We start from the raw sequence: 27180 nt of genomic DNA, 5'->3' as shown, positions 1-27180 counted from the left end.
TAACACACACACACACTGCTTCAAAAATCAAAATTTTTCTATTTGCAGTACAACTACTCCATACACGAATAAATGCTCTTCTTTTTATATTTCAGGTAACCGATATTATATAGAACCACCGAAATTCGTCTGTGATAACAAGAACTGTATATCAAGAAAGGTCACTTGCAATGGGGTGGATAACTGTGGAGACAACTCAGATGAGAAATATTGCAGTAAGTGAAAAAATGTCTGTGAGTTTTTCCAGAGATATTGAAGTTAACCTTGATTTAATTGCAGATTCTTTTTAATAAAAATATTATCGGAATATAAGCAAATTAAATGTGATAGAGATTGTGGAGTTAAATTTAATTTCAAAAGTAGAACAATTAGCAGAGGAGAAGATCAAAGAGATAATTGCTTGGCATACAAGTGGCATCCGCAGTGAGAGAGAGAGAGATTTTAGAGTTTAAAGCAACAATCGTCAACTGCAAATTTCCATTTGTTACCACTTGGAAATTTGCAGCTGACTGAAACAAGCCTGGCTTGTGGGGTCCTACAGCTACCTGCAATCAAACTAAAGAAATCCGCACGTGGCAAAACAGTCTTATATTAATATTTGCATTTGGTAAAACTGTCTTAATTTTGTTAATTAATATAAAACTGTTTCGTTGTTATCAAGACAAAAAAATTAAACAAATATTTTCATGTCAGATTTCCTGAGCTAAATGTCATATGACCGTAGTATATTGTGGCTGTGGGTTGTTCTGTTTTGCTGGATGAAAACACAAGTTTCTGGAGATAAAATTATGCTGTTCTTGCAAAAACAGACCAAGGAGGTCTACAATGATGAGAAAAACAAAAATTCCTCACGTTTTTGACAGGATTCAAATCCTGTTCTCAATGGTCCTTCACACTATGTGGAAGGACAGAGTCCTTGTGCCCAGACGTATCAGATGCAAGGGAGACAGACTTCATTCGCATCATCAATAAAAGAATTTTCCAATGAGTTTATGAAAAGATATGTAATGCTTTTCTCCAGAATGAAGATGAAAAAAAAAAAAAACACTTCCCATTTCACCTATCCATTTCACCAATACTCTGTCTAATTCCTCCTCGAATTCATTTAATCTATACACTTAGTAATAGTGACAGTATTCGTCATATAATGCAAGGAAGCTAGAGGCTGGCAAAAAAACGCACACCAAGTATATAAGAACATACAAATTATATGCTTCCCTCCTCACACAGGAAAATATCCAGAAGATCTTTGAATTTATTCAAACTGTCAGCCTCAACTGCCTGTGAAGGCAACCTGTTCCATCAATCAACGACTCGCTGGTTAACGGAAAACTTCCTACAGTCTAAACCTCAAGCCCTGTAATTTGAATTTATGTCCCCTAGTTCTAGAATTCTTTATAACAGCGAAAATTCCACTTCCATCCATTTTATTTTTCAGATTTCAGATTTTTCAGATTGGCGTAACGTCCTTGAGGGACGTTACGCCAATCTGAAAAATCTCCATTATTCATAACCCACTGCCTTCTGCCTTGCAGCCACCTAGCAATCCATCTTAGAATCTTACCAGTAATCCCAACCTGTTCAAGCTTATACACCAACCTCTCATGAGGGATCGAGTCAAATACTTTGCTAAAATTCAAAAAGTCCATATTTATCAACTTATCAAGTATTGCCAACTCTTAACTGCAGTATTACCTACTCTTGATTTAGCAGGGTCTCTCGCCTTGTAAGATGCTAGACCCTGCCAAGGTAGCCCAAAGGCGGTTGAGTTGGTAATAAAATCCAAAAAACTATGTCGAAATTGTTCCCTACATTCAGCTCATGTGTAACTGTCAAAATAGCCTACTAAGTTAGTTAAACATGATTTTCTCTTAACAAAATCATGTTGTGAGTCCTTCAGAATACCATATCTATCTATCTAAATATCCCTGGATTGCACCCTTACCTCTAAGATTTTAACCGCTGAAGTCAGACTAACGGGTCTGTAGTTACCAACTTCTCTCTTAGAACTGCCTTTATGTATGCGATACGCTGGCAATTCTTCAATCCAAAGGAATCTGCCCCGAGTCTAAAGATGCCCTCATAATTAACCTCAAAGAATCAATACACACCCTGGCAGTCTCCCTCGAAACTACAGGGTATGTGCCATCAACGCCGGGAACCTTACTTGCCTTTATGCTCAAAGGTTTTTCTAATAAATAATCATCTGTAATTACGAAATTACTAATTTCATATGACTCAGCCTCACTCAACTCACACAGCCTCACAAAGCAGGAAGGGTCTTTCTTCAGTAAAGACTGATGCAAAGTACCTATTTAATTCATCCGCAACATGAGCTGGGTCATCTAATAATTTCCCACACCTGGTGAAGAAGAAAGCTAATCAAATCAGACGCTTGTGCGTCTGATTTGATTAGCTTTCTTCTTCACCATCATCACATACATCTTCTTCATCTTATTCACATACATCACATACATGAAAAATTCCTTGTCCCCAGTCTTTTTTCTCTTAGCGTATCATTTTGAATGGATTGAGCAAGTTCCCTGTCAAAGTTAAAAACTTCAGAACAGGGATCTTTGACAGGGAGCTTGCTCAATCCATTCAAAGTCTTAAACTCCTCATTCAGATCCCCCCCCTCCCGCAGGTGTCTGGTCTCTAGACGCTCCAATTTGCAGAGCTAAAGACTTTCTTGGTAAGTGCACCCTTTGTTCCCCTCATCAATCTTGTTGCCTTTCTCTGTAATCTTTCCAGCAGCTCTATATCCTTCCTAAAATGAGATCTTTTTCAATAGCCTTTTTTAAATAAATTATAGTCTCCAACATAATCCACACTGAAATTGCCTATGCAGACATCCAATTCATCTCAGTTACGTGGAGCGTAAAATATACCTCACTTTCATTTTTCTTTTATGTTAAATTCTACAGTTGTATGGTTTTGACTATCTTGATCGCAAATATTAGTTTACGATCAAGATAGTTAAAACCCACAACTTTCCACACACATTTTTCAGAATAAAATTAGAAATTGTTTCAATTTATCTTATTTGTTTTAACAGTCAGCATGGATGTTTTTGTTGGGGTGAAAGCACGCCAGAAAGCAATTCACCAGTTGTTACAGCAGCGACGTCTCAGCCGAGGATGGGGAAACGAAACGCCTCGAGCTATCGTGGCATTGTACCTTGCAAATAAAGAGAATCTCTTCAGCAACGAAACTCTATTTGAAGTCCTGGGTGAATTTCTCGAAGTAGAAGTTGCGATGAGTTTAGCAAAGTAATAACCATACTCCTCCTATATTTTCTTCAAATTTTAAAATAACTAAATTAAGATAACAATTGGCATACCTTATTAATTTTATTTAAAATTTAATTCTCAAGAAGTATTCAATGTACAATAAGCTGCAAGATGAGTGATCGTTAATAAGAAAACAATGTAAATATACGTATTGTTTTGTCCTATTTTTCCCATTTTCTCTTTTCGTACACATTACATGGCGAAATTTAGAGAAAAATAAAATAAAACATTTAATAAAATATGCGTTGAATATTGCCAAGAAAGAGGAGTGGCCAACAACTGGTCTGGCCACATGTGCAAGTCGATGTATTTCGGTACGCTACATGAAGGAAGTACGGTTATCTTAAGTTGAAATTTGGACGAACTGTTAGACGAACAGTTCCTCAAGCACTATGCCAGGTGTGAGTCTCCCATTAAGTATATTTTAGAAAAAAAATTAATTACGGGAACTGGGAACGTGTTCTATAATGAAGACAGGCAAAACAGGACCACAGCATGGCTGCAAGTTGCGAAAATTGGAAAACACACTATCGAGTCAAGTCCTGGGTGAATTTCAACAGTGACCATCAACGGTATTACAGTTGGTAGAATCGTCGTTCTCCCGACACCGGGTGGAAAAGACCTCAGTTCGAATCGCATCGATGAGCCGAGAGGTTTTTATGGGTCTTTTTAACAAAGTGGCTGAATTTATCAGTCTCGAGCGATGATAGCGTGGTTTTTCGTACAGCAAACGGCAAATCAATCACAGAGCACACGCAATTTACAAACTATATACTGCGCAATAGGGCCTAATAACATCAAGAACATTGGAAAAGGTGGTGGTGGGAAAAAGAAAAGGGATAGTGTGGAAGCTCCATTAATGGTCACCTTTCCTCCTCTCTGTCTTCGACTATAGAACTTCGATGATATAGAAATGAAATATGCGTAGAGTTTTTAATCCAGCTGGATTAAAGACCACCACACTTTAAAAGCCATTTTTATCCGATTTTCCGGAATAAAATTCGTATATTTTTGTCAAGTAATCTTCTCCAAAGACTGATTAATTCAGCCGTAATCAGAAGAATGGCCAAAAATGTCTCTGCCCTCTCCAGTTCAGATTGACTGACTCCATGATTTTCGAATTCGGCGTTTTGAGGTCGGAGGTCATGCTGGTTGCGAACGCATGAATAGAAATTATTGCTACCGGCCCTGTGGTTACATTTATTGGCAGCATGAGGATTCAGTGTGCAATTTTCATGTTAGTGAGGATCAATCACACGCCTTATCGTGGTACGAAATTTATAAGATTTTTTTAACTGTTAAATTATTATTTTTATGACATATATTCGTTGTGTTTTTTGGGGGTTTATAAGTTATTTGTATGAAATACTTGTTCAGTTTTATGAGTTATATTTATGGAATGCTTCTTGGATTTCGTGAGTTATTTTTATGCATATTTTGTTGGTTTTCGTGAGTTTCATCAGATATATTAGTTTAAAGATGCGTCCGAAGGTTTTTATCGAAATCTAGGTAGATAGAAATGAGATATTTCTGAAATTGGGTAACTTTCTTAATTTTTGCTCAGGAATGTATTTAGTACCTTGCACTTCTTATCTTGAAGTTTCCTACTGTTATCCAACCTTTCACTTTATTTTGCTGTCATTCGTTCTCTAACAAGAAGACCATTTTCGTTAAATATAATGAAAAAAATAAATAACACGAAAATTTTTGTTTCTCCCGTAGTCGCAACAAATTGGTTCACAAATTGCAAATTCTTATTTGCCTCTTCACTGAGGACTGTGGTTCTTTGATCCCGGACGAGTGAGTAGGGTTTCTTTCTTGAGTTATTCCGATTTTTCAGCCAGAGCAACATTCAGATTTACTTTTGAATATATTCAGATCGTGAGATTGGAATGCTGCTTCTAGAGATTTTGGTCGCGTGCTACCTATTGCCCCACATCTAACCCCTAGCCTTCAATGTCACGAAGAGTCTTTGTATTTCTTATCAACAAATAAAACGTAGATTATTGTGTTTTAATGTGTACTGTGTTTTAAGATTTGACAAGATATATAGATCCATTACCGTATTTCATGATATTCATGAAATGTTCCTCCTTTTCTTATCACTTAAACGTGATTAATCCAGAAGGCCGTAAGTTCCTTGTCCGATTCCGATTACTTTTATGAATACACTACTCTGCATTTTGAAAAAAATGCACTGATGTTGTCTCAAAAAAGATGTTTCTAAATCATTTCTATTGCTGATTTTAAAAATGACTTCCGTTTGTTTCCATCACGTTTGTTTGACTATTTCCCAGCAATAGTCAGCCATCATGTCGACAATCCACCTCCCCTGGTACCTCATCTCCATGTCTTTATTGTCTTAGTGAAGACATTAAAGACCTCTCACCCTGTTCGTGTTACTTCACTAACCTCTCACCCAGATTAGTGAAGCCTCTCACCCTGTTCTTCACTGACATTTCCTAGTTTTTCTGGGACGTAGTCGATGTGGGAGTGTAAATATGTACCTTGCCACTCATATTGCAGCCTAGCTTCTTAAAGTTTTCAACATAGTTTCACTAAATTCTTGTAGTCTGGATCCTTGTTGTTCTCTAAGAAGTCTCAATAATACAACTGAAGTTCATCCATGCCTATTTTTCTCTTATATTTAGAGTTCCCTCAAAATCTCGATCCCTCATCAGTTTCAAATTTTGAGGTGCAACAAAAATACCTTATTTCAGCGTCTCTTGTGATCGATGGGGATTTAGTACAAATTAAAACAGGGACTTTCCTGAGGAAAAGCTTTCATAAATTGTTTCATCAAACACAGTTTGATATGCATGCGTGGAAGAAGGGCAGTTTTTGAGGTCTACCAGTGGTTTATGAACTATGTTCTTTAGTCAGACAACAAACTGTGCCTCTTTGGCCAAATCTTGACCTCCTAGCCCAGCTATCCTAGCCCATATTGCAGTCCAAGTAACATGCCTATCACTTTAAAGTCATCACAGGCCAACCAACCATGTTCTTGATACTTAATATTTGTCAACAACTTCTTCAAGTTGCCATATGTTTCTTTCAAATGCACAGAGTGAGCTAATGGAAATAACCCATATTTATTTCTTTGGAACAACACACCTTTGAGACTACTCTTTGATGAGTCAATAAAAAGTCTCCACTGTATAGGATTATAATCAGTTCTTAATAGTTCATTGACTACATGTTCGATAAAATTAACAGAACACGTAGAAAATGTGGTGTAACTCGTGCATTTTGCGATGAAGGCGGGATAAAATTTTGTGAGTTGGTATACTACAGAATAACGATGAAATGAGGAGATAGCGAGAAACTTCGGACAGGTATAAGGGCATTTATAAAGGTTTTTTTAAGAATCACCAAAAAGGTTACATTACAGAAGTTGATACAAGATGCAAAAAAATATGGTCACATGACATCAATACGATGTATGACAACAATGGCTAAACAAGCCTGACAAGGATGAACCATGCTCGGTATATGCGTGTCTATAAGATTCTGTGGTAACAAATCCCATTCTTTCACCAGCCCTTAGCTGACCAAGTGACCGAGCATAGCTGTCGGCGTGCAATGAGACGGCCAAGGGCGTCCCACACATATACGATCGGATTTGTCTGGTGATGGCCACGAAAATCATTGATATATTTGATATCTTCAGTTTCAAGATATAAACATAGCATGAAAAGAAAATCTGGGCCAACTGCACGCCTAAAAAGTGGCACATAGGCTTCGAGTATGAGTTCTCGGTACCTCGCACACTTGCGGTACCCCTATCAAAAACATGAAGAGATGAGCGGGCACACGAGAACACAGCTGTAAGTGGCCACCCTTTCTCTGATCTTGGGATTGTACTGCATTCCTAGTTGTCTCTAGATGAAATAATATCTAGAATATGTTTGTAGGATAAAACGGAACTCATCAGAGAACAGAACTGTAACCCATTTGTCAGGGCTACAAGTCACATGTTTATGGCACACCAGTTTCTACGTGCTCTGCAGTGGTTGGGGTTAATGAGACACAAACCACTGGCTTCTTCGCGTAGAGTTCACTATAATTGAGCTGCTCTTAACACAGTCCAGATGGAAATGTGTTCGCCTGTCGCCCCAGCCACCTCTAGAGACAGTTTTGAACAGGATATCGTAGGTTTCCATCTTGCTGTTAGAACCAAATAGCAGTCTGTTCTGTTTGACGTAGCCCTCAGACAACCTTGGCCAGCTCTTCTTGTAATGGTTTCTGATTCCTGAAACTGCTTCCATAGTGCAGACACGATACTGCACGACACACGAATCCAACCTGCCACTTCTGCTTGCGAGTGCCTGGCAGAAAGCCGTTCAACGGCCCACCATCTCCAAGAATCATCTAAACGACTAAGATTTGCCTTCCTGAGGAATAGAGATGTAGCTATCCAATCTCCAGAAAGATGCACATTCAGTCCAAACTCAACAATATGCACACGTTGCAATTTCTATAATATCTTGTATTTTCTTGAAGATAACTTCCAGATATATACCAAAATAAGTTCGGATTGTGCAAACACTTGCGTGAAGACATTTTACTTACTTTTCGTCACAATGTTGACACGATAACCTCAAAAATTAACTGAGCTTACATTGATAAATACTACTGCGTGGACCTGTCATGATCAAGAAAAAAATGACTGAAGACAGCGTTGCCAATAATGTCTTCAGCCGTTTATTTCTTGACTCGTTCAGTCATTTATCACTTGACTAAAGACAGTGTTGCCAACATGTGAAGATTTACAAATGCCCAGCATTTACTCCTAACTTAATACATTCAATAATACCACTCATGACATGACATCAACTTAAGTGATTGGTGAAAACACGGCAAGTGATAGAAAAAAACGAATAGCATTTCTGAAATCAGCGATAAAACAGCTATTAATTTACAAGCGGCGAAAACCATGCAGATTTGTGCTATTTCTTATTGGATTGGTTTTTCAGAGAAGAAATCTTTAGGAGTTAAAATTCCTGCAGATTAAGTAATTTTAAATGAAGTAGAAGTCTTCCTTTTATAACACACAGAGAACTAACCTGGTAGATATTTTAATATTCTGTATTTCATATGCCTCTGAATAGTTCAGTTTCTTTTCCAGGAGCCACGTGAATCCTCTGACCACCGTAGAGTTGGCTCAATATGTCCGGGCACTTATTTCCATGTGCCGTAATCCATACGATTTTCATGGATTCGATTTAGTGGAATATCTGAAGTCTTCCTTCAAGAATACGACCACAATCTTCAACATCCCCATGGTAATGCTATCTCTTTGTATTGCTGGAGAGAAACCAACATCCCAGCAGATTGCACGTCTTCTGGAATCCGTGCATGCTGATAATCATCCTTACTATACAGGTGAGTATCATTCGTTTGTCAGCAAGTTTACCATATTGAATCTGGCCGTTTAAAGTTACGTTAGAGTTAAGACGGATATCACCATAAGGCATCGCTATCTGTAACATGTACTCCTAATGGTTGATTAGAGAGAAGTTTATCAAGCACAACTACATATACGAGATACAAAAAAGTGAAATGTAGACTCAAATTTTTAGTTTAGGCCTATGCTAAAAACACAAATACCCAAATACAAAAATAAGATTGATAAAGCAGAAGTAACTATGAAGTATAACTAGGACAAACAGAGAAATAAAAGAATGGTAAATGTAATTGTTGGGCACAACGAAATTCCTAATTACGAAAATTTCCCAGATAATAAAGCTGAAGAAATTAGCATAGCATGTAACATATGATGCAAGAAAGCAAGCTTATACAGCATCAGCCAATTCAAAAAGAATAAAAAAAAAAAAACCTTCCCGTTCACCTATCGATTTGCTCCAAATGTTCGTCCAATTCTTTCTTGAATTTATTTCAGCTATCAACTTCCAACGACAGATGAAAGCAATCGACCACTGGCTGCCTAAAGGCCATTTTTCGCACATCTATCTTTCAATTTGAATTTTTTTTCCTTTCAGGAAGCAAGTGGAAGAATCCCATCAGTATTGAGCATGTTCAAACCGTTCAAGACAATATATTCCTCAATCAGATCGACTCTCAGTTTCCTAATCTCCAGACGCTGCAATTTCCGGAACTGAAGCTTTTTCTTCGTCAGAGCAACCCTTTGTTCCACTCACCAATCCGTTGCCCTTCTCTGTACTCTTTCAAGCAACTCTACATCTTTCTTAAATGAGGCCTCCAGACCTGTACGCAGTACTCCCGGTGTGGCCTAACCCTTGCCTTATACAAGGGGATAATCACCTCCTTATCTCTGCTAGAAAAGTTTCTATATGTTATGGACAACACCCCATGAGCTGCTCTGAAAACTTCATATCAGGCAGAATTGCCCCCCCCCCACCAGTCGTTTTCAATCATCACTGACCTGAGTGTGGTATTGCGCAGTTAGTATGTTGCTCTGCGGTTATTGCTACCCAAATGCAGTACTTTGCGTTTGTTAATGTTAAACTTCAGTTGCCACCTCTCAGCCTATCTGCTCAACTTTTCCGGATCCCGTTGCAGCAGCGTACTGTCATTAGTGTCCTTGACAACCCTGCCAACCTTTGTATCATCTGCAAAGTTTGACATTAAGCCTGATTACCTTCATCAATATCATTGATAAATATACAAAACAACAGTGGACCCAACACCGAACCCTGTGGGACTCCACTAATAACATTAATCCACGACGAGCTGTGCCCATTGATTACCACTCTCTGTCTTCTCCCACTCAGCCATCCCTTTATCCATAGAAGCAACTTTCCCTTAATGCCACACTGCTCCAATTTGTGCAGTAGTCTTTCATTTGCAACAGTGTCAAAAACTTTCTTGAAATCCAAATATATGATATCAAAATTATTTTATTATTATTTTGCATCCAGTTCCTTTGTGACCACATCATACTATATAATCATATTGGTCAGGGAAGATTTCCCCTTAACAAATACATGCTGTGTTTCAAGTATAATTGCAGTCTTCTCTAGATAATCTGCACCGCTTTTTAAACAAGTGACTTCTTTATTTTCCCCTCAACAGAAGTTAAACTAACAGGTCGTGTAATTACTCGTGTAACCCTTTGATCCCCCTTTGTGAATTGGGTGATACATTTGCACACCTCCAGTCGTGGGGACTTCCCCTGAATGCTCTCATACTTATGGCTAAAAGTTTGCTTACCCTTTGCTGCCTCCTTTAATATAACTGGACAGATCCGATCCACCCCAGGTGCCTTTCTTACATTTAACTTCAACAATTTATCTTCCACTTTGCTCTCAGTTATTGCAAAGTCATTTAGATCCCTGTTATAGTTTGATAATCTTCTGGCCTCCACTTTCCTACAGAATTCCTCATGTGTGTATGTAGATGCAAAATAATCATTCAGTTTCTTAGCTATCTGAGCAGCATCAACAACAGTTGAACCATCGATATCAAGTAGACCAATCTGATTCATCCTCTTCCTTCCTTCTAGAGTTTACATAAGTAAAGAAGTCTTTGCTGTTTTTCTTTGCATCCGTTGCCAAGGATTTCTCGTAATCCGCCTTTGCCTGCCTAATCTCCTTTATGATTTGATTACAGACTATCTTCTATCTACCATAGGTTTTTGTGTCACCTGATGATTTATATTCATCCCATGCATTTTTTTCTCTCTGCAACGAGTCTCATGAGTTCATCTGACATTCATTTAATCCTAAACCTTGAACAGTATTTCATATTTGGTATGAAAAGCCTAATGGTTACCATGATTATTTCCTTGAAGGTTTCCCATTTGTAATTTGCTGGGTAACATCATCACTTGGTTCCACTGTATAGAATTTAAAAACTGCCTATTTCCAGCATAGTGACCTTTACGGAAGAAAAAGCCCTTCCCTTTAGCCTTGATGGTAGTCACATCTTTAATTCCCATATCAGTACATTGTGATCACTGTCACCAAGTGGTTCCTTTATCCGCAAATTCTTAATTCATGAAAAATCACTACTGATAATCAGATCAAGAGTATTACTCCCTCTGGTTCCTTCTCTCATATGTTGCTGTAGAAAAGGATCATCCAGTAAATCCTTAATATAAGTTTTGCTTTATAAGACATTCTGATTTATTGGCCCACTCTATTTCTCTGTACAGTTGTTCGTTTCAGTCATCAGAATCATTAAGCCTATAACACACTGCTACTCTCATTTTTGTTTTCCAGTGCCTTTGTCACACCAAACTGACTCAACATTACAATGGCCACACATGTTAACCGGATGCACTGGAATTCTATGTGCTTCTTAAAAACTATGGTACACCCCACATTGTTCAGCATTGCTTATATCAGTGTTACACCACGTCTCTAATGTCCCAACACCATCCACCTTTGAAGTCTTCACCAGCACTACAAATTCATCAAATTTACTTACTATACTCCCGCATTGGTGTAGATGTAAGTATACATTAACCTGTTTTTACTTGGTTACCCGAACACAGGCCACGAAATTACTTGTTCCTGCAGTTCTAGAAATCCTCAGTACCTTGCTTTCCAGGCTGCTCATTCCAATAGCAGTGCAAGGACCACTTTCACCTCAGCCTGCAGCCATTGTTAATCTACTGTTCGATGTACCCCTCCCGAAGGCTACCCACCTAACGTTGCCTCGATAGCATCAGCAAATAATCTTGTACCATTCTATTTAAGTGTATCCCATCCCTGTAGAAGCAGTCTCTCCTGTTAACAAGCACAGATCAGGCTGATAAAAATTCTACCCAAAGAGCCCTGCTCAATCTCTCTCCAGGGCCAAATTGATCGACAAATCTCTCATCACATACTCCCTCCTATCGTGTCTGGGTAGAATTGCAGACACTTTCACATCCAACCCTAACTCGCGACTTTTTTCAAAATTAACCTGCACTTGTTAAGTAAGTCTGCAGATCACCTACATTTAATGCCATTAGTCTCGACGTGTACAACCAATCACCTTTTGTGCCCTTAAAACATGATATCTGCCCCAGAGCGTCATCAACTTTGCCCCTGAAAAGTATACAACCTATCCTTTTTGTACATTGATTATTATATTGGGGTTACCCGTAATTGATTACATCTAATCATGTATGTTTTGTGTTTGTAAATTGCGTGTGTTCTCTGGTCGATTTGCCGGTTTTGCTGGAAAAAAAAACCCCAGTTTCTGGTGGGGGGAGGAGAAGCCTTGCTATCTACGTTCCAGACCGATTAACTCAGTCATAGGGTGAAAAAAAGCCCATTAAAGTTCCTCGCTTCGGTGCGGGAAGGACAGTGGCGATACCAATGTGCTACACGCGCAGACTATCTAAATAAAATAGTCACAGATAATAACTATAGTGGTGTGCAAAATTTAAGGACCAGTCAGGTTTTTCCTGTAGCTTCTCATAGCAGTGGCCTGGATATGAGAAAAGTATAGCAAAGGAACCTCGTGAGGTACAGAAATGATGAAGGAAACAACACCGACACAACAACGGAAACAAAACGGTACAGAGGGACTTTATTCAAAAATGGCAACATAGCACTGGCTGCCATGATACAGATGCATCACTGCCAAAGATGGAACAAAGGGAAGAGGTGGTCCTCAGTAGGAGATATGGCCACCCCTAATGTCGATGCATCGCCTATCCATACTTGGAATAATGTTGTTGATAAGTTCTTGCGGTAACATCGTCCATTCCTCTGTCAGCGCCATCTTCAGCTGATGACCATATTCTGGTGGGTGTGGACGTGCAGCTAGGCGTCTCCCCAGAGCCCTCCCCTCATATGTGTTCGATAGAATTTAGATCGGCGGCGGAACGGGCAGGCCAATCCATACGAACAATGTCCTCACTTTCCAAAAGCATATCAACAGCTGCAATACGATGGGGTGTGGCGTTATCATCCATAAACACGAACTCGGGGCAATGGCACCTCGGAACAGACACACATGGGGAAGGGTTGGCTCAGTACAGTAGCGTGCACCGGTTACAATACCGCCTTCCAGTATCTGGAGTTGTGTACGTACGCCTTCTCAGACGAGAACACCTCGACCGCCATATCGATCCCTTTCGGTGAAGTTTGCGGGGTGATACCGTGTGCCAACCTCTCGCCAGATTAGCTGACGTCCAGAGTCAGCTGAGACTGAATCTACTCTCATCAGTTAAAGAGTACTTTAAGTAAAGATTTTGTGGTTCTACCCTTTACAAATAGTGTTGGACTATTTCTAAAGGTTCCTTAAGTTTTGCGCACCAGTGTAGCTCCCGTGGGACCAGCGCATTCTCACTTGGAGATAGCCCCTGTGTTGCCTCATGATCAAGTGCAAGGCCCTCAATTTAAATCGTTCGAGGGCATCCACCGTGTTCTTCAAGCTCTCATAGAGGCCTATAAGCCTATAACTACGCTAAATTGGCGCTTCACATCCTTTCACTCCTTACATCGAGCACACACACACACACACACACACACACACACACACACACACACACACACACACACACACACACACACACACACACACACAGATTTGGCAATATGTCGTCCTTCCACAAACATGAAATTAGCAGAACATTTCGATAGGCTGTAGTTGAGGTCGAGGGCGGTCGAGATTGTGTTATCATTTTGGGAGGCGCTAGGGTGTACTGCTCGTTCACGGGCCTGCAGATCACACTTGTCTAGGGCAGTAGGACAGCCACACTTGGACAGATACGTCTTTATTCTGATAACCTCATCACATCTTTCGTCCGCGCGAACTGGTCCAGGAATGGGCCAAAAGGGTGCAGGCAGTACTGAGTAGCTGGCTGTGGGCATGTGCCAATCTTTGGTGAATTTGCCAGCACACGTTGGTTTATGGTAGATCACGGTTCTTAAGTGAGTGCCCTCGCGCCGGATTAGAACATCCAGAAAGGAGAGGGCATTGTGCAGCTCTAGCTCGATGGTGAACTGGATACAGGGCGACAGAGAGTTGAGGTGTTGTAGAAGTTGGTTTTCCGAGCCCCCCCCCAAGGGATTATTACAAACACATCATCGACGTAGCGGCACCAAATGGTGATTGGTTCTGGTAAGTTCAAGAATGTGCGGTCCTTCAGCTCTTCCGTGGCAATATTCACCATGACAGAGCTGACGGGGGCACTCATGGCCGTGCTGTAGTCCTTGTGGTCCATGGACCTGCCTAAACAGGGAGTCACCGAGCATGACCACACTAGCGGTCAAACACAAGCTAAGGGCAGCGCAAATGTCCTCAGCGGACAATGAGGTTCTACTTGGTAGAGTGGAGTCGCTGTCAAATAGTTGCCTGGCGCATGTGACGGCTTGTTCAACTGGGACTGAAGTGAACAGAAACAACATCAAACGAGGCCATGACTTGATCTTCAGAGATGGTAAGGTTTGAAATCAGATGCAAGAACTCTCCACTGTTCGAAACTGTGCAGTCGGTGTTGCCTACAAGTGGTGACAGCAGTCCAGCCACTAACTTCGATAGTTCATACGTGGGAGAATTGCAACAAGAGAATTGGTCGTAAGGGGACAATTGGTCGGCTTGTGGACTTTTGGCAGTCCGTAGAACTGGGGAAGTTGACACCCAGTTGCGTGTAGTTTTAGAAATCGTCTTAGATTTTAAACAGTTGTAAACTAGGCTGTTGACACTGGACCCCCACCGCTCCAGGACCTTTATGGGATGGTCATGCACTGGTTTATAAACGGTGGCTCTTTACCTCACATGGCCACGACCGGGCATTCTTTGTTTTCGTAATGACGTATAATCAAATGAAGGAAAATCTCCTTGATTTGAAGGCTTCTGTTCTAAATTGTTTTCATTTGTTTTCTTACTTTATTCTATTAAAGTGTTCCACTACAAAAAACGTTTGTTTTCCGTTTGTCCGGTTAAAACAGCAATTTAAATCTTATCCGATATTCACGAAATCCGATATCATGAATATCGGATTTGGAGGCCTGTTTAATCTTAAGACAAGTATTTAAAGTACTTAAAAATGTACATTCTTATTTTTTTTTCGTTCTTATTTATTTGGTAGCGAGAAATGTTTCTTGTATACTTGGTGGTTATGAAACTACGTCTGTCCAGTGGCGTAGCTACCATGTAGGCAGGCAAGGCAATTTCCTCCGGCTCGGGCCCTTTAGGGGCCCGAACATGTTCTTTACCTCCGGGCGCGAAAAAGGGTAGTTACTCTAGTGCGTCTGTCCCAACACTTTTTTGGAGCTAAGCGTACAGCGTGATTAGAAAATAACTTCCACTGCTTGAAGCCAAATAACTCTCCAAACATTTGTAAAGATTTAAAATTTTGAAATAATTTTAAGCATGCGTTCAAGACATCGCACATTTTGCATAATTGGCAGTTTGATTGTTCTATGATTGGTCCCCTTTTTGGCTGGATGAAAAACTCAATTTCCAAGGAAATTCGTGTCCGACCAATTTAATCACAAAATGAAGCAAATTTCTGTCAGCCATTTTTGTGTCCTCTCAGGCATTTTTTGTCAAATAATAATGTTGTCTATAGATAATATTATTCTGTGACAATATTGTTTGTGACGAAAATCTCTGTGTGATGGTCTGATTTTCTTAGAATAATATGATACTCGACTAAGTGTCAATGGGTGAATCTGTACATGGATGAATGTCATTAAGGAGTAATAGCATTCTTTTCCGTTTCAGATTTTAAGATTTTGTCGTTGCTTTCTTTGACCTGCATCGCAAACACAACGACCATTAGAAAAAGGATTCAGGAGGCCCATAATTCGAGTAGTGTGTTGATGACTGCCGCATCGTGGGAAGAATTCCCTAGCAATTACTCCACTACAGATAGCTTAGAAGATGTGGTACTTCAAAGACTTCCTTACATTAGGGCTCTTCAACTTCCCGATGGAGGGTTTGGGAATGTGTACACTACTGCTCTTGCAATACAGGTGAGTACGGTCCATTGGCTGGCTGGAAAATACACAATTCATCACTTATCTAATTATTTCATCTAGAAAAATCAGCGTGTTTACCTGAAAATTTGCGTGCATAACTGTGAAATATAAGGACGTAAACAGTTAACTTGTCATCCTCTGGAGCCATAAAAATGCGTCAACGTTCATAATGTCTGTGTGTAATCCCTCTAATACGCGCAGGCGACGTTATATGCATCTGATGGACTTTGTAAAGGATCGACTGATTGGATCCGATCACCGGTGGCCTCAAAAGAATCTCTGAACTCAAAGATCTATGGATTCATCTACTTTGGGACGAAGGGGCAGACTCGCATATTTTTGAATGGTTTCAATATAATGTCTTGCAGCCGATGTGCCTTTAAGGTCCGAGCACTTTCTTGTACCCACGTTGCCGATCTGTCTGACATTACTGCCCACTCGAACACTACTTGTCGTATTTGTCATCCAGCACCTGACATCCGAATGATCCAATCCCTTTCAAAGTTAGTTGTACACAACGTCCCCATAAGCGTGTTAAATTCATTGCACACTGTTAGATGGTCATTCGTTGACCGATTTAATTACCTACTTACTGACGTTTTTGTTGTATCTTCAGATTCTTGTCAGAGTAGTAGCATGGATGCGATTGAACGTTCTGCTGCCGATCAGCTGGACTTGCTAATTGCTTACGTCCATATACATCACAGGTATGTATGAAATTTTTAAGTTAAATCCGTCCACTCTTTTTTGGCAGGACGTTTTTTTTCTGTGACAATTTCTGTTGTTTTCTCCTCATGCTTTTCCAGACGCTGTTTGCTGCAGGAGATGTTGGTTTAGGCTGGGATGTGCGATCAGCTGCATCGTATCTCTTGTCCCATCAGCAGAGGGATGGATCGTTCGGAACTGCTCTCGCTACCTTCTCCGTACTGCCGATTCTCAGGGATTCCAGTCTCCTCGACCTCAGGGAAGTCAACTGCTCAGAATTCGACAATAAAACAAGTGAGTTTCAATTGTCTCCAAAATGTGCGTATTTTTGTTTGTTTCAAGCTTTTAAATTGCAATTAATTAATTTTGAAAAATTTGCGTGTAAGTATATTATTATTCAATCATTCAATTATGGCCACTTTAACCACCACAGGTGACGAACTCTGGGAAGATTTACAGAAGAAGTTAGGACTAAAGACCCACGTGGAATACATCATTAGATTTGGGGACAAAGTGGACCGTGCCTATAACCTCCTGCTGCGCGTACCAGTAACTACTTCATTCTTTGATGTTATGAAGTTGGCTGCAAAAATGGACCCAAAATTTAGGTATGAAGTAACGCACTGAAACTAGTTTAGCTTGACTAAATATAGATCCAATTCGAATCAGTTTTTTAATTTCTTTTCTTAAATAAATGTTCAGTAAAAGAAATGTCCAAAAAAACTCTCAGATTCACAGAAATGTGTTTTATTTGTTGCAGGTTCGAATACAAGGAGACAGATGAGGGTCCTTACATCTACTCCTTAGCTGGCGTTCCCAATGATGTTGAACATGGCCTTGCTTGGCTTTTGTACAAAAAGCACCAAAAATCACTCAACCTCGAAAAATGCGAGAAAGGTGAGTTGGTCCCATTAAATTAGTTAAGCTGTAATAAGACAATCTTCCGCACAAATACTTGCTGATGAACTTTTGAGTGAAGCCTTTATGTCTTTTGATTTTGTTGTTGGGTTTTAGGAGCATCATATACACTGTCTCTAAATTGCTCGCTGTGGTCTATTTTCTGTTTTCTGGAAGAAAATCCTCAGTTTCCGGGATAAAAAAGCCATGCCACCATCGCCTGAGACCGACTAACTCAGTCACTTTGTGAAAAAACATCCATAAAAATTATTGACGTCATCGACGGGATTTGAACTCATGCCCTTTCCATCCGGTGTGGAGAGGAGGGCGATCTTACAACTGTGCTACCCACGAGGGCAGCTTACCAGGGAAAAGCAGTCCAAATATTCTGGTCGACACCTATTGGACGTTGATTTAAAGAAACTCCAGTATCAGTCAGAAAATGAATAATAAATAGTTTATATTTAATTTTGTACGTTATTAATTACAATGAAATTTGCAATGTTTTTATAAAGTTTTTCGTTTCCATTTTTCTTGAAGATGTTGGCTGACACGAAATTTTCAAATTCAGATTTGAATTCAGCATTCAGAGTTAATAGAGTAACCTCTTTCTCCAAAACAGAAGAAAGAAACTTCTGTTTGGCTGTTAAATGAATTAAGGCCTTCTTACAACTTTTACTTGAACGTGTTCATGTGCACTCACTTTAGCAAACAGTATTAATAGTATTCTTTTACACCTTATCAGTTCCTTCCTTTTTATACCACTTATTTTGAATGGTATTTGTACATCACGTAGGACCAGAGATAAAATGTAGGCGCCATGTTTACAAGTGCTATCTCTCTCTCTCTCTCTCTCGGGCGATTTACGAAACCAAAACCAAACTGATATCACTTTCTGCTCTTGAAGAACTTTATCTTCTTAATCTTACCACATAACGTAAGTTAAAATTTATTGTTTATCACTAAAGTTTCTATCCTTTGTCGCTTTATGACAATTTGCAAACATTTTGCTATATTGAATTTCACTCAACCCACCGTTCGAAGAAAGAGATGAAATTTTTTAATGGATTGTTCAACATTTGCGTTTTAAGGATCCATAGTCTAATGTAGGACCCTTATAATGTCACTCGCTTGTCTGTCCATCCATCTGTCACAGCATTGTATCTCTGGAACCACTCAACCTTTTGACTTGGAAATTTTGCATGGGTTTGTACATCATGCGGGCCAACATAATGCCATATTGATCGTTGTTGACAAAACTTTGTCTGAGAAATGGGGGTAAAATGTAGGGGGGTGACAAAAAAGTTGCTAAATAGTTAGTTCATAATTCTATAAGGGTCATTTATAAATTTTGCGACGAGAAGTATTTTTTAACAATTTTCAAAGCTGGAGTTGTCCCGGCAAGGAGGTACTCAGAGAGCCAGTGTTGAGGCGGCGGTGGTGGGGAGTCTTGCACTGACCTCACCTGGTAGTCGCTTCTCCCCTAAGACTTTAATCGCTTCTCCCACCCTTGTCATTCACAATTGGAAAGACTCAAATAGACAACGTTTTCGTTAATTCCTCAGTTTTAGGTCAAGTCGGGATACTATAAACTTTTTTCAGTTATCATAAATCTCTCTATTTGAGATACTACACTAACGACCATTCGTCACTACGGATCCTTCATCCTGAGTGCCCGGCACTCAGTAGTTGACCGATTTATTATTAAACTATTATTGGCAGTGAAAGGAAATATAAGTTAAAACGATGTTGACATGATGCAAAAAATTGGAGGCACCCTTTGGGACTGGAGGCGAATCCACTTTTAAGTCCTAACTTCTAATAAGCATTGATTGGTTAGTTTGTCACTTCTTGTATTTTCACTTTCCAGAAGTGGTTGGTGGTGACCACTTCTTCTTACGTCTGTAAATGTTGCCAAAATAAGTTAGCCCGAACTCCTGCAATTGTACAACCAATCAGGTTAGTTCATAAATACAGACAGCTAAAAGTAAACAGATCGACATAAACAGCAATAGGTTGAGGATTAAGGTCAACGTTTAGCAAATGAAACTCATCAGGGAACCAGTTTAATTGGAACAGGGCATTGAATTCCCCATTTTATGATTCCTGATGACTACTTGTCCCAGTTCTGTCTACCTTGGAACACAGAACTGGGACTACTTGTCCCAGTTCTGTGTTCCAAGGTAGACTGACTGAATCAAACGTACCACTTGATGGATTTTAACCTCAAGGGATTGACATCCATCAAGAAAACTATTGCATTCTCTATTCCCATGACATCTGAAATTCACGATCGAAATTTTTCTCATTCTCTCGCGCATTCGACAACTTAAATAATTTTCTTGATTTTTGTATTCTGTATATCGCATAGTTGTAAGGTGATGTTATACGAGTATTAAATAGCTGTCATTATTATATTTTTTTTATCTCAAGGGTGTAAAGCTAATGTGATATTTTTTTCGTATCTCTGCAGGACCTCAAGACCTGACCGTTGAGGAGGGTGACCGAATTGTGATGTGGTACAGAAGTATGTTGTGAACTGTTTCCAGAGTACACAGGGCTGAGGGTAGTCGCATTTTGGTTTTCTTAATGACGCATACGATAAGCCTTAATACAATGTATATTTAGTTTTGAAATAAAATACACCCTTTTCTAATCTGAACTAATACTTTCAAATACAACCTCTTAAGGTATCCTGCATCGATCATATTCCTGATTTCACACGAAAATACGAATCGCCTTCATTAGTTCAGTCTACAACCAGAGGAATGCAGAAGAAAGTAAAATAGCAAGCGTTATTTAACTTTATTAACTTGCTTTCACAGAAAGCAAATTAATCTCAGGTCCTGTTTATGGTAAGAATAGAAAATAAATATTTGATTTTTTATTGCTTGCCGTATATGTACAGTACACTGTCCATCCGAAAAGTATTTGGACACCCCTGTTTTCATAGTCCGCTGGACCTTCCCTAAAAACAAGTGACTCAGATGGGTATGGCATTTTTTTCCATGATGTGTATCTGTAATGCGTTTCCACCGGCTTCCCACAAATCCACAAAGAATACTCCTCTGTGCCAAGAAGAGAATCCCTCTTCTGGGGATAATGGGTCAACATAGCTAACAGAATAAAGAGGATCCGCCTAGTAAGGAGCCATGCCAGCAGAAGATAGAGGTTCCTCTGCCTGGAATGTACGCTGCAGTGGAGGCAATGATTCCATGCCAGCTAAGCAGGACGTCAGCAAGATGCCAAGCCCCAAGAAACGAAGAATTTCACGAGGGAGGCGCTGTCTGCAGGTAAATCCCGCATTATTAGCAATCGGGCCAGCAAGAAGGTGGAAGTGTTCCCAAATCAAATCTAAGAACTCTCTTTCTCTGGCAAGTCTCAGAACAACAAGAGTTGCTGACACTGGGAGAACCCCAGTGTCAGCAAGAGTTCCACAAGTTTCAGAGGGCAGAGAAAATTCCATGATGGCCGGGGACCGCAGGCAGCATCGGGATATCGCCTGGGAAGGTCCCAGGCCAGCCGAGGATCCTCTGAAGAAATTCAAAGCTGGAAACCAATCCAGTGTCAGCAGAATCCCGCAGCAAGGAACTCTCACTGACGGGTGAGACCATTTTCACCAAGGAGTCCCATCAGTGATAATTACAGACCAGCATAGGTAAACTACACTGCATTAAAAGGGAAGGAGTGCGTGTATGTATATATTAATCTCTAAAGAAACTAAGGTTATCAGGCATATATTGTAAAATATCAGTATACAGGGTCATCGAAAAAGGTGTCCGTGATTTCCCTTTTAATTATCTTCGGAAATATTTGCTGTGATCGTAGCAGCAAACAGTGTGGTAACTCATTAAGTTTTATTTGACACTTCAACCAATGAGTGTGCGCAGAATGACTCCTACGCGCACCGCCTCAGTCAGTGTCAGTAAGATGACCACCGTCAACAGAAAGTGCAGTTGGTAGTCGGCCTGTGATTTCTTAATGTCTACACTGCCAGTTTCCTAAGGAAACGCTTTCAGTTTCACGGTGACCATCTTACTGACACTGACTGAGGCGGTGCACGTAGGAGTCATTCTGCGCACACTCAAGGCGCAGCCAAGGTCATTGTCGAGGTGTTCAATAAAACTTAGTGAGTTACCACACTGTTTGCTGCTACAATCACAGCAAATATTTCCGAAGATAATTAAAAAGGAAATCACGGACACCTTTTTCAATGACCCTGTATTATATCAGTACATTATGTGTATTCTGTGGTCGATTTGTCTGCTTTCTGGACGAAAAATCCGTTTTTCAGGGAAAATAAAACATGAGAACCTCTCTTGGTACCAATAAACTCAACCACGTTTTGGAAAAAATCCCGTAAAAATTCATCGTGTCATTAAAGGAAATAGAATCCGGGCCTTTTCCATTGGTGTGTGGAAGATGGTGACTGTTTGTTGCAGCAGGATAATGCCCCACGCTATATCGCCGGTGCTGTTCGAGAATGGTTCATTGAAATTAATGTGCATAAGTCGTTACGAATTCCAATTGATCTCAATCAGAAGGAACACTTATGGCGTGAAGTGGAACATCGGGTGAGGGCCAGACCAAAGACGTCGTACGTCGGCAGCCAACTGGTTACTATTGCAATGAAAATGGAGAACTATGCAGGCTGCAGTCTATGATTCGTTGGGGGTAGGGGTAGTAAACCTGCTCAGCAAGGGTGAATGTATCACAGCTGCCAAAGCGAGATTAATCGCGCTGTTAAAGTAAGTGACAGTGACGTCAATGTGAAACTGACGTGTGTCCAGGTACTTTTGGAGAGTAATATATCTAAATGTTTACGGAGCTATAACTATTTCAATTTAAAAAATGGCTATGGAATTTTGAAAGATTAAAAATAATAATAATATAAGTAAATGAACGATTAAACAAGCACATAGCTAGTATGAATAATTATATTACTCCTTTACGTTTTTGTTTATTATTATATTTTTACCTTTCAAACCCTTGTCTTCGGGTAACTTCTAGTACGTATCTCCTCTTACACTCCTATCGTACTGGAGTTTCTCCTGCAGAGTGGAGATTCACCCATCCCCAGCCAGTTCATGAATAATAGACTTTGCTATCCATTAATGTCATATTTCTGAGGCTCACCAACATGGTTTTGGTTTGTCTGGTCGACAAATCGTGTGACATCTTCTTGTGGGTTATCTTGTCGGATGCGTGCCACAAATATCAACACCATCTCTTATTGGACAGGTTGGTATCTGAAGCACACTCCCCACATAACTACTCAAAACACAGCAGTTTCACAGTCAGTTAACTGAAACGCGGTGCAAGAAATTCAGTCCAGAAAGAAAAATCTGAAGATGAATTTGCTGCTGTTGATAGCGTTAGGCCTAACCGTCGAATGCGCCACTGGTAAGAAAATCCTTTGAACTCTTTGCAATTGGAAGCTTTCTGTTCTGTTGTGATTTTGTTTACTCAATTATAAACAGAAGCAAAAGGATGGTATTTATTTCCCAAGAACTCATTCAAAATATTAAGCCTTTGAAAAGTTTATTTGTTTTCTGTATGACGATATATCAGCAGCAATATGTAGCCCATCTTGCATAAATTTTATGATTTCGTGGTTTTTTTTTTATTAAGTACAAATATACAATCTACTGGTAGTTGGAAAATACATTTTCTGGATAATCAAAACCTCTTATAATTCTCAACACGAAATAAAATTTTTTAACAAATATCACCGTACAATCCCTGTTATCCGAAAGAACCGGGACCAGTCGATTTTTTTCGAATAATAAATAAATAAATCTTTATTGTGAAGTAGAGTTAGAACAAAATATCCCATCACGGCGACGAGCGCCAGGGGTTCACATATAGATAAGATAAGTACCGCGTACAAATATAAAAGGCTACAAAATACAGCGAACACATACAAAAAGGCTACAAAATACCGATCACAAATGCAACAGAAATACAAATACAGCATAAAATCACAGAGCTAGACACAAATACAGAAATAAATACAACTAGGCAATATATCAGGGTTCAAGGGCTTTGATAAAGTTGTGTCTGTTCTTCTTCTTACTTATTATGCTGTCGATGTCGGCGTCCACACGGTTGAGGGCGGCGAGCATCTGCTTGGGAAGAAATCTCTCAGTGAGTACAAGCCTGTTGTGGTGAGCCACGAGTGCTGGTACCGACCTTAGGCTTGGCTGTGGAATCCTCCAAGAGCAAGCGTTCCAAATATTTGGAGATGATATCTCCAAATCATCTAGATAGATCTGGCCTGTGATGAGTTTGGCTGTGAAGACCATCCTCTTTTCCACGATCAGGAACTTCAACCTCGGGATGTCGAGTGCTTGTGCCATCATGGTGGTTGTGGTAGCGGGAGGTAGCCGAAGCTTGTTATTGGCCCATTTCAGTAACCAGTATTCAGCGGTGTACACCCGCTTGAGGTTTGTATGTGCAGCAGAGGCCCATATTTCTGCACTGTGGAGGTGATGAACCTTTTAACAGTGACAGGATGTCGGACGTGTAGCAGCTGCTGCTTTGAGATCCACCGTAGACGAAAAAATCTGGTTCTGATTTTGTCGATCTGGTTGACAAAGAACATCTTTTGGTCAAACAGAACGCCAAGGTCTGAGTGCGAGGGAACGTTTGGTATTCGTACCCCTGCGAGTGTAACGTTGAGTACTGTCGGCATGGATTTAAGGGAGAATATAACCTGAGCAGACTTCAGTGGGTTGATTTTTAGATTGAAGTTTGCCAGGTACAATTCTAGATCCTTAAACTGGGAATTGATCCTGTTGCTGAGCTGAACGGGATTGTCGCCAGGGTTAATTTGAGTCAGCAGTTTGAGATTAAATTACACGAAAATTCTGTTAATGTTCGGCGGCTATATTTGATTTCCGATGCGTGGACCTTTACGCGCATGCGCGAAGACAAATAATCTCTATTTAAGTTCAGGTTTAACCCGATTCGGTAATTTTCATTCCTGTGATCACGACATACGGTCGAAAAGCGTTGGCAGCTTCAGGAAGGAAAATCGTTTTGAATATTTTCGTTAGATTCTTTTAATTGCGTTAATTTGATTTTTAATTGTTTTAAATTGATTTGAATTGTGTTCAGTTGATTATTTAATTATTTATATTTTACTCTAATGTACCGGTAAGTTTCGATTTTTTCGTTTTTTCCGTTTTAATTTCTGGAGGGTATCATACGGAAGTGTTCTACGCACTATATTGAGGTAAACTCCTCTTATTATTATTTTTACTAATATTATTATCAACGTAGAACATATTGAGTAGTAGAGCTCTGATTCATACTATCTAATTAAAGATTTAACTACCATCAGGGGTAAAAGGAAGGGCTTTTGCTTTCGTAAACAAGACTACAGTTTCAAGTAGTTCTTAAATCCTATACATTGGGACCATCTGACAATGTTACTAACAGCAAATTCTAAATGGGAAGCATTCAAGGAATTAATCTTAGAAGCTACCAGGTTGTTCATACCAACTAAGAAATTATATTCAAGGTTGAGGCCTAAATGGATGTCAGATAAACTAACGAGACTCGTGGCAGAGAAGAAAAATACATGGGATACATACAAATTATCATTCAACACAGAGCCATATGTTATTATAAGCTAGTCTGTAATCAAGTCAAAAAGGAGGTTTGGCAGGCCAATGCAGATTATAAATCTTTGGTAAATGATGCAAAGAAAAACAACGAAGACTTCTTTACTTACGTAAACTGTAGAAGGAAAGGGGATGAATAAGATTGGTCCACTTGACATCGATGGTTCGATAGTTGAAGAACCTGCTGAGGTAGCTGACAAACTGAATGAGTAATTTGCATCTACATTCACACATGAGGAATTATGTAGGGAAGTGGAGGCGAGATTATGAAACTGTAACAGGGATCTAAATGATTTTTGCAATAACTGAGAGAAAAGTGGAGTAGAAATTGTAAGTTAAACATAAAAAAGGCACCCGGGGTGAATGGGATCTATCTAGTTATATTAGAGGAGCCGGCGGCAAATGAAGAAAGCAAACCCTTAGCCATAACTATGAGAGCATCGTTGGATTTAGGGGAGGTCCTCACGAACTTCAGATGCGCAAATGTGTCCCCAATTTAAAGGGAAATCAAATGGAGGGGGGCACAAGTAATTACAGACCTGTTACTTTAACTTCTGTTCCAGGGAAATTAATGGAGTCAATGGTTTGTTGGATCATCTAAACAAGTCTGCAGTTATGGCTCATGCGTAGCATGGGTTTGTTAAGGGAAAGTTTGACCCATTTGATTGGATATAGTGTGTAGTGTTAATCGTAATGCGGCTCCAGTGGTACCCCCAACTCCGCGTCAAGCAATGTGATGAATACAAACTTGTGTGAAGGCCAGATTTATGTAGGTTAATGGGTGTTCGTGTAGATTGTATTGGTTGTGCTGTTTATCCGGCCTCCTAGCCTAGGAGCCTGTGTTTTCACACAAAAACATCAAGTCTACCATCCAGCACCACCAGGAGGCGAGCCGGAGAGCAGGAAGTATAAAGCACTGGTGGGGCAAACCCTGTAGTAGCCAAGGCTACAAATAGGAAGAGCTCAATAAATAAAAAATAGCAAGTGGAAAGGGGTAAAAGTGGTAGAGAGAAAGAGGGGAGCAGTAGTAGTGAAGACGCCCACTAGGCTGACAAGGGAACAGAAGGGTCATCATACCCATGCTGACCTGGGGGTAGGAGTTAATAGTTGACAGTGAGGGTGGCTAACCAGGCAAAGGGAGGGAAGGGTGCCACGTAGGGTAGGAGAAGTGAGAACTACCTCCCCAGGTAGTGGGATGAAAGTTCGTGGGGAAAGGTTCCTTATGTTCGAGTTCCATTTTGGACACTCTATCCAACACAGGCCAGGGGTCGAAACCCAACTGGCCAATGTCTTCATTGCACACCACGCCTGCTAGGTAGCCACAGCATAGTGTCTGCTTAGATGGGAATGGGGGCCATAAATGGCCCACTTGCCCACCAATCAATCCGTAGGGGGGTTAGGAGAGACAATTTGTTTCACTCATATCACTCGTTCACACTCTGCATTCTTCCGATTTTAGGCTTTTTTATTACATTTCATATTATACAACTTTTTTTTTTAATTATATGTTTTTTTTTCCCATACATCCATCCAAAAGGGGGGGGGGGAAATGATTGGGTACTACGATGTGGTCACAAAGGAACTGGATGCAAAAAATTATTTTGGTATCATAAACTTGGATTTTAAGAAAGCTTTTGATACTGCTGCACAAATTGGATCAGTGTGCCAATGGAGGCAAGTTTCTGCTGTGGATAAAGGAATGGTTGAGGGGCAATCAGTGGACACTGCTCTTAGTAGATGAATGTTATTAGT

General features: G+C 40.0%; 1 protein-coding gene across 1 annotated transcript in view; it reads left to right on the top strand.

Moving 5' to 3' along the window:
• The first annotated feature begins 3060 nt into the window (after positions 1 to 3060).
• The window catches only part of LOC150089075 (uncharacterized), a 64803-nt gene continuing 40683 nt past the window's right edge, over positions 3061 to 27180 (top strand). The window contains exons 1-7 of the mRNA XM_090370397.1: positions 3061 to 3269; positions 8419 to 8675; positions 15942 to 16192; positions 17005 to 17197; positions 17337 to 17511; positions 17664 to 17800; positions 20274 to 20327. Coding sequence (XP_090226523.1) covers positions 3061 to 3269; positions 8419 to 8675; positions 15942 to 16192; positions 17005 to 17197; positions 17337 to 17511; positions 17664 to 17800; positions 20274 to 20327 — 1276 coding nt within the window. The remainder of the gene's footprint in view (positions 3270 to 8418; positions 8676 to 15941; positions 16193 to 17004; positions 17198 to 17336; positions 17512 to 17663; positions 17801 to 20273; positions 20328 to 27180) is intronic.

This window comes from Mastigoproctus giganteus, chromosome 3, assembly GCF_048544385.1.
Source record: "Mastigoproctus giganteus isolate SK-2022 chromosome 3, ASM4854438v1, whole genome shotgun sequence".
Lineage (NCBI taxonomy): Eukaryota > Metazoa > Arthropoda > Arachnida > Uropygi > Thelyphonidae > Mastigoproctus > Mastigoproctus giganteus.
The sequence above is the reverse complement of the archived record's forward strand: the minus strand, read 5'-3'. Positions and strand labels throughout refer to the sequence as shown.